The sequence below is a fragment of the Poecile atricapillus genome, chromosome 21 (assembly GCF_030490865.1).
Source record: "Poecile atricapillus isolate bPoeAtr1 chromosome 21, bPoeAtr1.hap1, whole genome shotgun sequence".
Classification (NCBI taxonomy): Eukaryota; Metazoa; Chordata; class Aves; order Passeriformes; family Paridae; genus Poecile; species Poecile atricapillus.
Genome location: NC_081269.1, coordinates 4,333,958 through 4,346,665, shown reverse-complemented (window position 1 = coordinate 4,346,665; position 12,708 = coordinate 4,333,958). Strand labels below are relative to the sequence as shown.

At 48.7% G+C, this 12,708-nt stretch overlaps 1 protein-coding gene across 5 annotated transcripts; it reads left to right on the top strand.

Annotated features, from left to right (window-relative positions):
- Positions 1–2,937: 2,937 nt before the first annotated feature.
- On the top strand, positions 2,938–12,634 carry P2RX5 (purinergic receptor P2X 5). Of its 5 annotated transcripts, none has more exons than XM_058854594.1 (12): positions 2,938–3,122; positions 5,187–5,337; positions 5,686–5,757; positions 6,708–6,783; positions 7,116–7,212; positions 7,572–7,652; positions 8,135–8,273; positions 8,864–9,000; positions 9,256–9,349; positions 9,846–9,911; positions 10,226–10,308; positions 10,681–12,634. In XM_058854594.1, exons 1-12 carry the CDS (start codon positions 2,986–2,988, stop codon positions 10,754–10,756), a joined length of 1,209 nt encoding a protein of 402 aa, XP_058710577.1. In that variant the 5' UTR covers positions 2,938–2,985; the 3' UTR covers positions 10,757–12,634. The 5 variants fall into 5 exon arrangements, with proteins under 5 accessions (XP_058710577.1, XP_058710576.1, XP_058710578.1 ...); XM_058854593.1 differs by having other exon boundaries at positions 5,686–5,805; XM_058854595.1 differs by lacking the exon at positions 9,846–9,911 and having other exon boundaries at positions 5,686–5,805.
- The last annotated feature ends 74 nt before the right edge of the window (positions 12,635–12,708 follow it).

The window sequence follows — 12,708 nt, the reverse complement described above, 5'->3', positions numbered from 1 at the left end:
TTCCTCCGTTCATTTCCTTGCCAAACCTCCTCTTTACTTCCTCCCTGTCTCTCTGCTATTTCAGTTGCTGCTCTGGCGCCTGTTTCTGAGAGAAGATGGATCTACATCATTCAAACATTTGCTGCAGGAGCATTTCCGTGCTGGAGATACATCTCAGCATTTCTGAGCCAGCCTTTGGGAGCCAGTGGCAGCAGAGTGAGGGGTGGCTGGGGATCAGTCAGTGCTTGGGGATGATATTTGGCACTGGAAATGACCAGGATGAGTGCCCAAAAACCCAAAAGCAGCCTGGTGAAGCACAGCTGTCCTGGCCAGAGCTGTCTGCCGCTGTCTGCAAAGCACCTGCTCTGGTTTGGTGTAATATAAAGATATTATTGGGCTGATCTTGGAATCTTTCCATGCCCCAGCATCAGATGTGACCTGCAGCATTTCAAATGCCCCTCGATCAGGGCAGAGGTTGAAAGTTGAATTTTCACAGTCCCTTCAGGTGGCTGAGATCAGCTCCAGACTGACAGGTGGAGGGAAAATAGATGAGGATGAGTCTGAGCAGACAGGGATATGTGTACTATATGTGTGACTTATGAGAAGGCAATCAATGTCAGCAGTGTGAGGAATTAAATACAGGTGTGACATGGCAAGAATTGAAAGGGAAAAAAAAAAGGGAAAGGAGGAGTTTCAATCCTGGAGGAGAAATCCTCCCTGGGAGAAGTCCCAGACTGAGCAAACAGCCCTTGTGGGAATGGAACAGGACTGGGGCTTTTTTTGTTTTCATGAGAAATTGAAGATGTGGAACTCAAAAAGGAAAATACCATTCAGTGAAGACTGAGCCTCTGTCCCTTGAGAAGAACTAAGAGACTACATTATTTGCATCTTTAAATGATGACAATTAGACCTCGTTGGGTTATTTAGTCCCCTGCTATGAATGAAACTGCTTTTGTTTGAACATCCACACACACTTTAACAAACCCAGCAGTAGACTTGATTTCCAGGCAAGGAAAAAAAAACAACAAGGTTGTGAAAACCAGGTGATAAAAAAACACTGGTAGGAGCATGCCACAAAGTCCCAGCTAAATTGTTTTTGCAGCTCTGTACAAGCTAAATTTTTGCAGCAACAGCATTGTCAGGAAAAATTTAGCTTGTGCTGAGCAGTATTCTGAGGCAGATTTGATACAAATGGAAACTTTTTATTCCAAAAACACTATTGAACCTGTGCCTCTACTTGATGCTTCCAAAACCACAAGAAAGTATCAGTTTTATATTCTCTTTTTTAATTTCATTTCAGTGATCAAACGTGGTTTATACATTCAGGCCATACCTGGAGCAGAATACTTCTTCCTCTAATAATATATTCTTTTAACCTTTCTCAAATTAATTGGCAGTATAAATCCTTTCTCAGATTAATTGACCTGGAAAATAACTACAAAGGCTCAGGGCAGAGCTGCTCTGGCAGCCAGCAGGTTACAAGGTGGTTTGTGTTCTAGTTTTGTCACAGGCAGGTTGGTGCTCCAGTTTGCAGGTGCTGGGGAAAGGTTTCTTTCCCTTTGCAGAGGAGCTCTAGGGATGGCTCTGGGATGAGTGATAAAAGGAGTGTTTCGTTCCTTATGACTCTGGTTGTGATTCTCTTGTGATCTGGAGCAACTTCATTAAAAACCAGGTCCATCTCTTTAAATTTGATATGGAATTTAAGGAGGATGAAGGACAAAATTTTCATAAAGCCTGACATCTTGAGAATGATTTTCTCAGGGAAGGGATTTGTGCAGGGCACTGGCTTTATTTTTCAGCCTAATAGAAATAAAAGGAGATACAGGAGCACGGTAATTGTTAATGACAAACAAAGGTAAATTACAGGAAATTGTATTTCTTGAAATTAATTTAGGGGTTGCTGGATCCCTCTGTAATTCATTGCTGCAGTGAGCTGGGGAGCAAAGGCAGCTGCTGTGTCACTGGACTGCCACTGGCCTTGAGCTGTTGGTCCCTCATGACCCAGGATGGAATTGGAGCAGCTCTGGAAACCTCATGAAACTCAAATCTGGAGCTTTTGCTGCATGGAGGGGCATTTGGGCTAAGATGAGACAGGTTTGGCTGGGAACTTCTTGCCCACATTGCTTCCTGAAACAAACCCAGGCTGCTCATCCCCTCTGTTACCTGTGCTTGTTTCCTCAAGTCCAGCTCCTGGAAAGCATTGATTTATCCTTAGGCACATGCAGAATTTACTCATTAGTTTCTTAATTTGGGTTCTGGTGTGAAGGTGTGGGAACCAGGCAGGTATTTTGGTTGACTGTTGAGGACCCTGGCTCTCTTTGCTCATGCAAAAGGAATCAAAAATTTAATCCAATGTGGTGTCATCCTGTAAAGTCTGAAGAAAGGTTTTAAACATGAAGAAATGGTGAGAGACTGTAGCTGTGTCCCCTTGGATGCTGCAGCTGAGCTCTGCTCTCTGGTGACCAGTGACAGGACATGGGGGGATGGCCGCAGCTGTGTCAGGGAGGGGCAGGTTGGGTATCAGGAAAAGGCTCTTCCAGAGGGTGACTGGGCACTGAACAGGCTCCCCAGGGAATGGACACAGCCTGACAGAGCTCCAGGAGCATTTGCCAACACTCCCAGGCACAGGGTGGGATTTTTGGGGTACCTGTGTGGGGCTAAGAGTGGGACTGGACTGGATTCTTGTGGGTCCCTTGCAGCTCAGCACATTCTGTGATTGTGTGACCATGGCTTTACATTAGAACATATTTCATTCTAAACATTTTGTGTGGGGAGAGAATGAAACCTGGGGGTAAAACTGAGGTGGGAGAGGGGCTTTCCCAAGGGATGAATCGGCTGGAAAGCAGCTCAGGAAGGATGTGAGTTAGTGCAGCTGCTGGATTGTGCCTGAGCTGCTGCCGGGGAGCAGCTGAGGGAGGGATCAAGGCTGGTGTGTCAGGTTTCCACGCTCTGCAAGTGTGGGTGGTGCGAGCTGTGCCTGCTCCAGCCACCGAGCGAGCTGGGAGCATGGGGCAGGTGGCTTGGAAGGCTTTATTTCTGTCTCTTTTCGATTATAAAACGGAGAAATACGTCATTGCAAAGAACAAGAAGGTTGGGGTCCTCTACCGAGTGGTGCAGCTCTCCATCCTGGCTTACCTGGTGGGGTAAGAATCACACTCTTCTTCATGTTTTGCTGTGATAAAGATGGATTTTGCTGTGATAAAGATGGATTTTGCTGTGATAAAGATAAATTAGTCACTGCTCACAGTGACAGCCTGCTGTGCCTCCTGATTTCAATGTAGATAATCAGACATGTTTATACAGCTGCATTTTGTGATGTCTAATGGGTTATATCTGATTTTTCATCTGCTAGGGATGGCTAGATTCAGCTCTACCTTTCAGATTAAGGTTGGGTTAAAAATAGACCCCGTGATTATGGCTTTGCACTACATTATTTATGCCTTTATTTCTATATTTTGTGGGAATGGTGCCAAACCCTACCACTTGGCTCCTCAGGAAAAACGAGCATTAACAGCCACAGTGCTGAGCCTTGGGGCACACCTGCATTTTCTGCACAGCATCAGGAGCTGCTCAGGTCTAGATGAGAAGGAAGCAAGCAGAAAGTGAGAGATTTCTTTGCTGGAGTGGGAGCAGCAGCCAGGCTTGTGGGGGCTGAGGCAGCGGGAATGTCGGCTGCTTTGCATTCATTTCAGAGCAGGGCAGCTTGGCTCGGGAATAGCTTGGGAAAGGCCCAGTTCTGCAGCAGACTGGTCACACTGGTGTGTAATGGGCACAGGGATCGTCCCTGCAGGCTCAGAGCTGGAATTATCCAGCCTGTGCTGTTGATTCTTGAGTTTCTGAGGCTTTTCAGGTTGTGACACCTAGCTCTGTCCCCTCACTGTCTGTGCTTCTGGGTCCCTTCACCTTTCTCACACCTCGTGTTTCCAGTGATTAAATATAGCAGAGTCATTTTTACGTGCTGGGTGTATTTATAGAAAGCTGTGCAGTCCCAGAGCCTGCTCCAGGGAGCAGAGCACCAGTGAAGCCTCAGCAGCCTGGCACAGAGTGGCTGAGGGAGGAATCCTGTGAATAACATTGCTGAGGGCTAAGACAGATACAGCATGGACAGGGAAGGGTTGATTTCCTCCTTTGGCATCTGCAAACCCTGTCACTGGCCCTGATGGTCCCTGCAGTGACTCCTTTGTGGCTGGGGCTTACAGGAGCATGTCCCTGCTCAAAGGCTGGCTTGGGGTGGGGATCATCAAACCCTTCTGGACTATTTCTTGGATGCAGCTGCATCTATTCCATGATTCGCTGTGGAAAATGCAAGGAAAATTCACTGTTTCTGAGCCCTCCTGGGAGAGGAAATCAATGTTCCTGGGAAAAGGGGAAAGCAGGAAACTTCTCAGGGTGGGGAACGTTAACGTGCAGGTTTGGCACACGTGGCAAGAGAAGGACTGTGTGCCTCCAGTGCTGCTCAGCCCCTTCCCCTCCCTTGAAAATGGGAGCTGTGCCACAGATTCAGCCTCTTTCCCTCTCTCAACCTGCCCTAGCATCCTCAGCTTCCTCAAGGGTGTTTTATTGTCCTGGCAGGCGATTTTAGCAGTATTGAGGGGGAGCTGGAAGAATTTTTTTTGAGCCAGAGGTTTTCACCCAGTGAAATGGAACTCCTGCTGCTTTCAGTGGAGAGAAGGAAGCAAAGCCTTTCCATGGGCTGTTCAGCAAGGCAGCTCTCCCAGGGTGCAGCCAGGTTGTTCCCATCACCCTGGCTTACAAAGGACCCTGTATCCAGCTGGGAATATTCCCTGCAGGTTTCTGTCAGGAACACCCAACTCACCTGCAGGGGTTCCATGTCCCCAGCCATGGTCTGTGGCTGTGTGCTGAAGTGAGAGTCCTGTGCTTGTGAAGCCAACCACACTCTGCCCTGCAACCTGCAAAAGCCTCCAGTGTTTTTCATCTTGAGAAAGACACAACCCTGCTCTTCCTTACCCTCTCTGAGGATGCTGAGTGTAGCACAGATGGAGGCTTTGGTTTTTTACCTCATGACCTATTATTACACATTTCTCCACTGTTGACAAGCACAGCTTGTGTCCAAGAGTTTATCCTTTATTAGCAGTAGCAGTTGCAGAGGGTTTGGTGTCATTGGCATGTTTTGATTTGACCTTGGTGTGAATTTCTCTGTCTGACTCATTCCCTGACCACCCCAACTAACTGCTGTGTTCACACAGGTGGGTGTTTGTGGTCAAGAAAGGCTACCAGGACACAGACACATCCCTCCAGAGCTCTGTCATCACCAAGCTGAAAGGGGTGGCCTTCACCAACACCTCAGAGCTGGGGGAGAGGCTGTGGGACGTTGCAGACTATGTCATCCCTCCCCAGGTTGGCATCACCCCATGTGGGTGCTGAATCTATCCAGATTTTCCCTGTGAATTAACAGGAGCTGGGATACAAGGAAGTGATGCTGGAAGGGGTTTTCTGTTGTTTGTTATTTGAGTTGCTGGGGTGCTCTGCCTCCCCACAGGACCGTGGGCTGGCTCTCGTGGTTGTGTGTACATCCACAGTATGAGGGAATTCCTCCAAACAAATATCCACACAAAGGGTGATGTTGTGTCTCAGCCTGAAAAGCTGTGGAGAGAGGGGGTTTTTGTCTTCTGAAGAGAGCTTCATGCTCCTTATTACCAGTCCTTTAAAAGTAAACCAAGTTTTCTAACTCTCTGTTTATTGCAGGGTGAAAGCGTCTTCTTTGTCATGACAAATCTGATTGTGACCCCAAACCAGAGACAAGCCATGTGTCCTGAGGTAGGAAGAACTGAGTCCCTTGACCCCCAGACCCCTGCAAAACCGGGGGTAAGAACCAACAGAGGACACTTCTGGACCAACAAAGAAAGGAAGGATGAAAGACAAGTGTTTTTTTCCTGTAGTGTAATAGCTCAGTTGGGAAATTATTGTAAACCTGGGAGGCTCAGCTGTCTTAATTTCCAGAGGCATTGATCATGTAGAGCCTTCCTGACTTTAGGTGGTGTTGAATTTCTGCCCAGCTGGCCATCAGACTAAGCAGTGATTCTCAGGGTTAGAAAAGGCTCTGGGAAAACAGCTTCCATGTGACTCAGGGTAGTCATGGGGAGAGGAGATTTTTAAGAGCCCCATCCTGGAAAGTGCTGAACATTCAGGCTCTCATCCCCTTCCAGACACAGGGTGGGTGCTCAGCACCTTCCAGAACACGGCCTGAAGGCCAAAGGCACGAGTTCTTTGTGTCATGTGGAATATCCTCTGTGGAGATGTTTGGAATGGGCTGGAGGCTGGGGGAGGAGGTCTCTGGCTGTGCAGGGAGTGCTGTGTCCATGAAGCAGATGGATTTCCATGTCACAGCTGGATTGGTCAGGGCACTGCTGTCCTCTGCTGGCCATGCAGCCAGGACAGGGCAGATTTGGACCAGAGAACTTTATGGCTTAGATCCAAGGTAGGGTTATCTTAAATTAAAGTGCCCTCCTGCCTGGTTTTGGTGAATACTGATGTTGGTTTTTTTCTCAGTCTGACCCTCCCCAGACTGAGCAGAACCCAAAATTGGGACAGTGTGGCTGAATCCTGGTGCTCCTGGTGGTGGGATATGTTTGCATGACCCCCAGTTACCACTTCAGCTGTGTGGTTTTAGTGCTCACACAGAGAGTTCACCCATGTCAGCTGTGCTTTCTCACCCCTCTGCCTCTGGTGTCCTGTCACACTCACTTGTGTCCTTTCTCCCTTTGCAGAGTGCCAGCATTCCCGATGCCCTGTGTGACAAGGACACGGACTGCTTGGAAGGGGAAGCAGTGGTGGCCGGCAATGGTAATGGAAGTGTCCCTGTCTGTGCTGTGTCAGGTGTCCTTCAGAGGCCTCAGCCTGGTCACAGACCCCAGAACTCTGATTACAGACAGCACCAAGGCCTTTCTTTTCTTTCCTCTCTTTTATTAAGGTCCCTGCCTTGCCTACAGCTCTGTGGTGCCTGGGCCAGGGAACCCTGGGCTGCTCAGAGGCACAAGAGGGTGTTTGTTCCAGCTGAGAGGCCCTTTCACAGCAGGGAAGGGAAGAGAGGGAAAATCCTCCATTTTCATGTGCCCTGTAGGCAAGGAGAGGAGGTGACTGCTCAGTGTGACCTTTTCTGTGATGTTTGCTCGCAGGGGTTAAGACTGGCCGTTGTTTGAAAGACAGGGGCAGCACCAGAGGGACTTGTGAGATACTGGCCTGGTGCCCAGTGGAGAAAAGATACAAGCCCAAGTATGTGTCTTGTTTCCAAGCTTGAGTTGCTTGGCTTGTGTGTCACTCAGGGCAGCTCCTGTGTCCCCTCTGCTTGGCTGCTTGCTCAAATGTTGGCTGCTCAGTGCAGGAAGGGCTCTGCAAGGCTCCCCTGGCAATCCTGGCCCTCTGCTCCCCCTGCTTCTCTCCCTGGCTGTTCCCAGGTCTCGGGGTGTCCCCTGAACCTGCACGCTCCTCACCAACCCCTTGCTGGCACTGTGGGGGAAGTGGCACAGCTGGCCTGGTGCCATCCAACCTATTGGATGAAGCTGCTTCTCAAATGGCAATTCAAGATTTCACATGTGGGCAGGGGACAAAGAGAACAAACCCTTCTCTCCTAGGAAACCACTGCTGGGCAGCGCAGAAAACTTCACTGTTTACATCAAGAACTCCATTCGCTTCCCCAAGTTTAAGTTCTCCAAGTAAGTGCCACAGGTTCCTGAGCTGCTCCTGCTCAACAGATATTCCCCCTCCTTCATAAAAATTAAGTGCCTGGGCAAGGCTGGCAAAAAGTGCAAATTTAAAAATATTTGTTTGCCTTTGCTGCTGCAATGTGAGCAAACTAAAGCAGTGTAGAAATGTGCATGTTCTGGCTCTTGTCCTGAGCTCAGATAGGCATTTCTAGAATTCTTCTGTTTTTCCTTGAGAAAAACAGGTGACCCTGGAGCAGTCTGACAGCTCTGTTCTGTGTGAGTCCTTTCTTGAGCCCAGATTCAGCTGGCCAAGTCCTTTCCTGGTCAGGAGGTCATTTCTGTGGGGACAGACTGCTTTCCCCAGGCCAGGGTGACAAGGGTGGTGTGCACAGAGGGTGCTGGAGAAGCCTCTTGTCTCTGTATCCCTGGTGCAGGCTGTGAAGGCAAGGAAAGAGGTAGCCAAGGTGGATTTCCCTTTTTCTTACATTTAGGATGAATGTGCTGGCAACTGACAACGAGTCCTACCTGAAGACCTGTCGGTACAGCCAGGAGCATCCCTACTGCCCCATCTTCGTGCTGGGGAACATCGTCCGCTGGGCTGGGGGCAACTTCCAGGAAATGGCCTTGGAGGTAGGAGTGAACCTGGGACTTTTGGGTCTTCCCAGCTGGCTCAGTGCTCCCTGGGAGGCTGTGAGGGGTCACTGCCCAGGCAGCTGCCTCCTGTCCAGGCTGCATTGCAGAGGTGCCAGTGCTTAAAGTCAAGCTGGTCCCATTTATCCTGTCCCCAGGGAACGGGGGTCCTGTAAAAGGGCTGGTTGGGTCAGTTGTCTTCTGTTCAGGGCTGCCCAAACTGCTGCTCTGCCAGCAGGGACTCTTTGTTTAATTTCAACATTACTACACCATTGGTTTTAACCCAGAACTTTGGAACTCTACTCCTGCATAAAAGATCATCTTCCCCACTGAAGTGTGGAATGAAATCAGTGTCCTCAGATGAGAAACCTCAGGATACCAACACAGGGAGAAGTGGGATTGTAGAGTAATACTGGGATTAATATCACACACGTGAACCCAGCCCAGGCAGGAGTGTGTGCCCCTTTGTCTGTGACCAAAAGTGCAGCTGTTTCTTGTCCCTGGGGAAAACCTGCCCAAGGGTCTGACAAATTTGAAGACACTTTAACTGAACTAAGCTTAAACAACTCAACCTGTCTCTCTCTTTTAAGGGTGGTGTGATAGGAATTCAGATTGAATGGAACTGTGATCTTGATAAAGCCCCTTCTGAATGTAATCCTCACTATTCTTTTAGCCGACTGGATAACAAGTCTGCAGAAACATCCATCTCTTCTGGGTACAACTTCAGGTGGGTACAGAGGAGGACACAATGCAGTACCACAGTTGGGCTGAGCTGCTTGGACTTGCAGGTGCTGGAGGTTGGCAGTGGAGTGGCACCAGCCTGTGCCAGACACTGCTACAGCCAAGCACAGAGTGCTGCAGAGGAGGGAGAGAGTGCTCCTGGCAGGCTAAAGCTGGCTTTGATAAGAGAACAGATCACTTTGCAGGGGTGAGAGAATTCAGAGGGGCAGATGGAATTAAACCCAGCATTGTTGTATTCCAGGTTTGCCAAGTATTACCGGGATGCTGAGGGGGTCGACTACCGGACGCTCATTAAAGCGTATGGAATCCGCTTCGATGTGATGGTGAATGGCAAGGTGAGGGCCCAGGCCAGAATGTCCCAGAGCCTGGAGAGAAAGAAAGTGGGAGGAGGCAGCTGTGAGGTCAGGACAGACTCTGGGGCTTGTTGTAGGAAAGGGCTTTTCCCATCCATCCATGTGGAGCTAACCCCATGTAAGAGAGATCAGCTGGAGTGCAGCCAAGCCTGCACCTACTCTACTTAAAACCAGGCTCAGGTAAATCCCAACAGAAATAAATGTGCCCCAGAGACTTGTTTTCCATGTGCAAGCACTGCAGAGAGAAAAGAAGCATAATCCAGCGATGATGCAAGCTCAGAAATGCAGCCAGGGAGAGTCAGATCTGAGACACAGACCTTCAGCCTTCAAGATTGTTCACTGCAAATCACCCGTGGTTGTGCTTGGGGACAAAACACACCCAGGGGCAGCAGCAGCTTCCCCAGGATAGTACCACACCCTTGAGTTTGTTTTGTGGGTTGTTCTCTCAGGGGTGACTTCATGACCTTTCTTCTTCCAGGCAGGGAAATTTAACATCATTCCCACCATTATCAATATCAGCTCGGGGCTGGCACTCATGGGAGCTGTAAGTGAATGTTTTGTCTTAAATTAACATATTGGGACCCAGATCCCAAATGGGATGAAAATGGGATGGAGTGATTAAATCTTCTCCAGCAGAATCTTCACTACTCAGCCAGTGTGTCCTAAAAGCATTTGTTAATAAACCTGCTTGTCTAAACACCCCCACAGAGCGTATGCAATATATACATACCCTGGAAAATGCATGGAGAATGAAGGAGAACACTGCTTCTACAAGTTATTCTTCAATTAATGTTAATTTCTAACGAGATTGGAACACCTCTGTCTCAAAGATAAAATACAAGTTCTTTCCCTTTGCAGGGTGCTTTCTTTTGTGACCTGGTGCTGCTGTATTTGATCAAGAAGAGTAACTTTTATCGAGGCAAAAAGTATGAGGAAGTCAAGTAAGTGGGCCTGGCTTTAAAAATCATGGCTTTTTGTTAAGAGTGGTACAAATAGGAGGAGATATGTGAGCACAGTTCCACAGAAATATATTTTTCCAAATGATTTTGGCCAAGTTATTGGCCTCTTCTGTAACTCCTTGCTGCAGTGAGCTGGGGAGCAAAGGCAGCTGCTGTGTCACGGTTGGACTGGCAATGACCTTGTGCTGTTGGTCCCTAATGACCGAAATTGGGGCAGCTCCAAGAGCCTCATGAAACTGAGATCTGGAGCTTTCACTGTGTGGAGGGGCCTTTGGGGTGAGACAGGCCTGGCTGGGAACATTTTTGCCTGCTGAAACAAACCCTGCTCATCCTGTCACTGTGTTTGTTTCCCAGGTCCAGCTCCAGGAAGTCCTTGTCGAGCCCTACGCTGAACGGCAATCAGAGCCCGGACCAGCTCGGTGGGCTCTAGGCACCGCGAGGCTCTGCCAGCTGGACTCGTGCTCCAGGAAATCCACACAGGTGTGGCATCACACCAGCACTGGGAGGTGGACATAGCCCAGGTCAGCCCTACTATCATCAAGATTCCCAGAGGAAAAAACCTCCTCTGAAGACTGCCTTTCCTCCCTGAGATTTCTCTGGTATCCTGAGCTCGCAACAGTGTGTTGTCACTATGGATTTATAAAAGGATTTTTTATAAAAGGACAAAGGCACCAAATGAATGTTTTTATACCCACTGATAGATACATCTGTACTTATGCCAATAGCCAGTATTGTCTTGTGCCTGTGCTTTACTTTGGGAAGGGCTGAAGCTGAAATCCAACCTGTTTCCTGCTCTGTTGCCTTGGCAGCTACTGCCTCCAGCTCCTGCCTGGGTGATGTGACATCAGGTGTGAAGCAGCAGGACTGCTCTGCTCAGGAAGTGCAGGGAAATGTGGCACTGGAGCAGCTCTTGGAGCTGGGGAAGGGGCTGTGATCCTGCAGGGCCTGAGGCAGGGGAACACAGTCACTCTTATGGGGGTTAATGCACTGAGAAGCAACGTGGCCCTGGAAGCACCTGCACGGGTTCTGCCTCCTTGCTTCAGTGCCTGGTTTCATTTGCTCAGGATTGTCCTTCCTGCATCTCTTCCTGATTTGGTGGGCAGATCTGGATGGGGACTCAGTGCTTCTGTTTCTCACAGCACCCTGGGCTGTGCTGCAGACTGAAGGGGGCAGCTCTGCCAGGGACACAGGCTGTGCCAGCTTCCTCTGAATACACCAACACCAGGGAGAGTCAGAAGACATCTGCCTGCTACTTCAACAGCAGTAACCTCCAGGAAATACAAGTGCTTGTCTCTCAGCAGAATCAGTCTCCCTGCAGCCCATTTGGTCCATTTATGCTCATGTGGGGATGTAACTAATCTCAGAAAAGGGCTTAAGGAATATCATTGTGTTCTGTAAGTGATGTCCCATTACCACTGACTGGGAGTTGTCCTGATGAAGATTAAATGTTTCCGTGCACCCTTTCAATACCAAAAGTTAAAGGGCTCCTGCTGCAGCATCTGAGGGTGGCATCAGGGAGCTGCTGCCATGGAACGCACAAATGGCACCAGCAGCTGCACCCACTTCTGCTTTAACTTCTTTAAGGTTGTTACTCTGAGGTACAGGTTCATCCTAAATTAAAATGCACCTCTGTTAGCAGTGGCAAACTCTGAACCCAGTCACTGGCAGCAAACCCCACCCAGTCTAGTTCCCCCCCTCTGCTTCTGTGTTTTGAGCCAAAAATGGGGCTAGAAAATAGAATTAAAGCAGTGGAGTTCATTTAGGATAAACCATGTATCTCTGGTGCTCTATCTCATCCAAAACCTTCTCTCCACGTCACAAGTTTTTCCTCAAGGCAAACACAAGTCACTACATGGGGAAGTGCACAAGAGTTAGCACCACAGCAGCCCAGGCTTTTGACTGTCAGGGTTTAATTGGAGTTGAGTAATTTCTAGATGGTGAAACACATGGTGCACCCCCTGCATGACATCAGGACCTGGCAGAACTCCTGGTCACCAAGCAGCTCCTCCTAACGTGCAAAGCTGACTGTGCTCTGCTGAAACCATTGTTTTACCTTGCCAAAACATCCTCTTGTGAGGACCAAAGCTATTTCCTGAATCTAAATCTTCAGGCCTCCCAGATCCCCTAGAATGTTTCCTTTCTTTAGACTGTAATGCAACTCCTACAACCCCTGCTGTTAATAAAACATAACCAGATTCCTTCTCAGGAGTTTCTTGACTTTGACTTTTTTTTTTTTTTGCTCCATGTGTTTCATGTTCAGCAATAAAATGTGTCACTTCAGGCCAATGCTCCCTGAGAGTGCTCTGTGTTTTTTTAGGTCACACCACCTTCTCTTGGTGATACACTGATGTAAGCAAATCAATTAATCACTTATTTTTGCAG

Coding starts and splice junctions, on each gene's coding strand:
- P2RX5 (XM_058854593.1), top strand. CDS start 2,986: ATGGGGCAGGTGGCTTGGAAGGCTTTATTTCTGTCTCTTTTCGATTAT. Junction 8,274..8,863: donor TCCAGGAAATGGCCTTGGAG/GTAGGAGTGAAC, acceptor CTCTCTTTTAAG/GGTGGTGTGATAGGAATTCA. Junction 10,309..10,680: donor AAAAAGTATGAGGAAGTCAA/GTAAGTGGGCCT, acceptor TTTGTTTCCCAG/GTCCAGCTCCAGGAAGTCCT.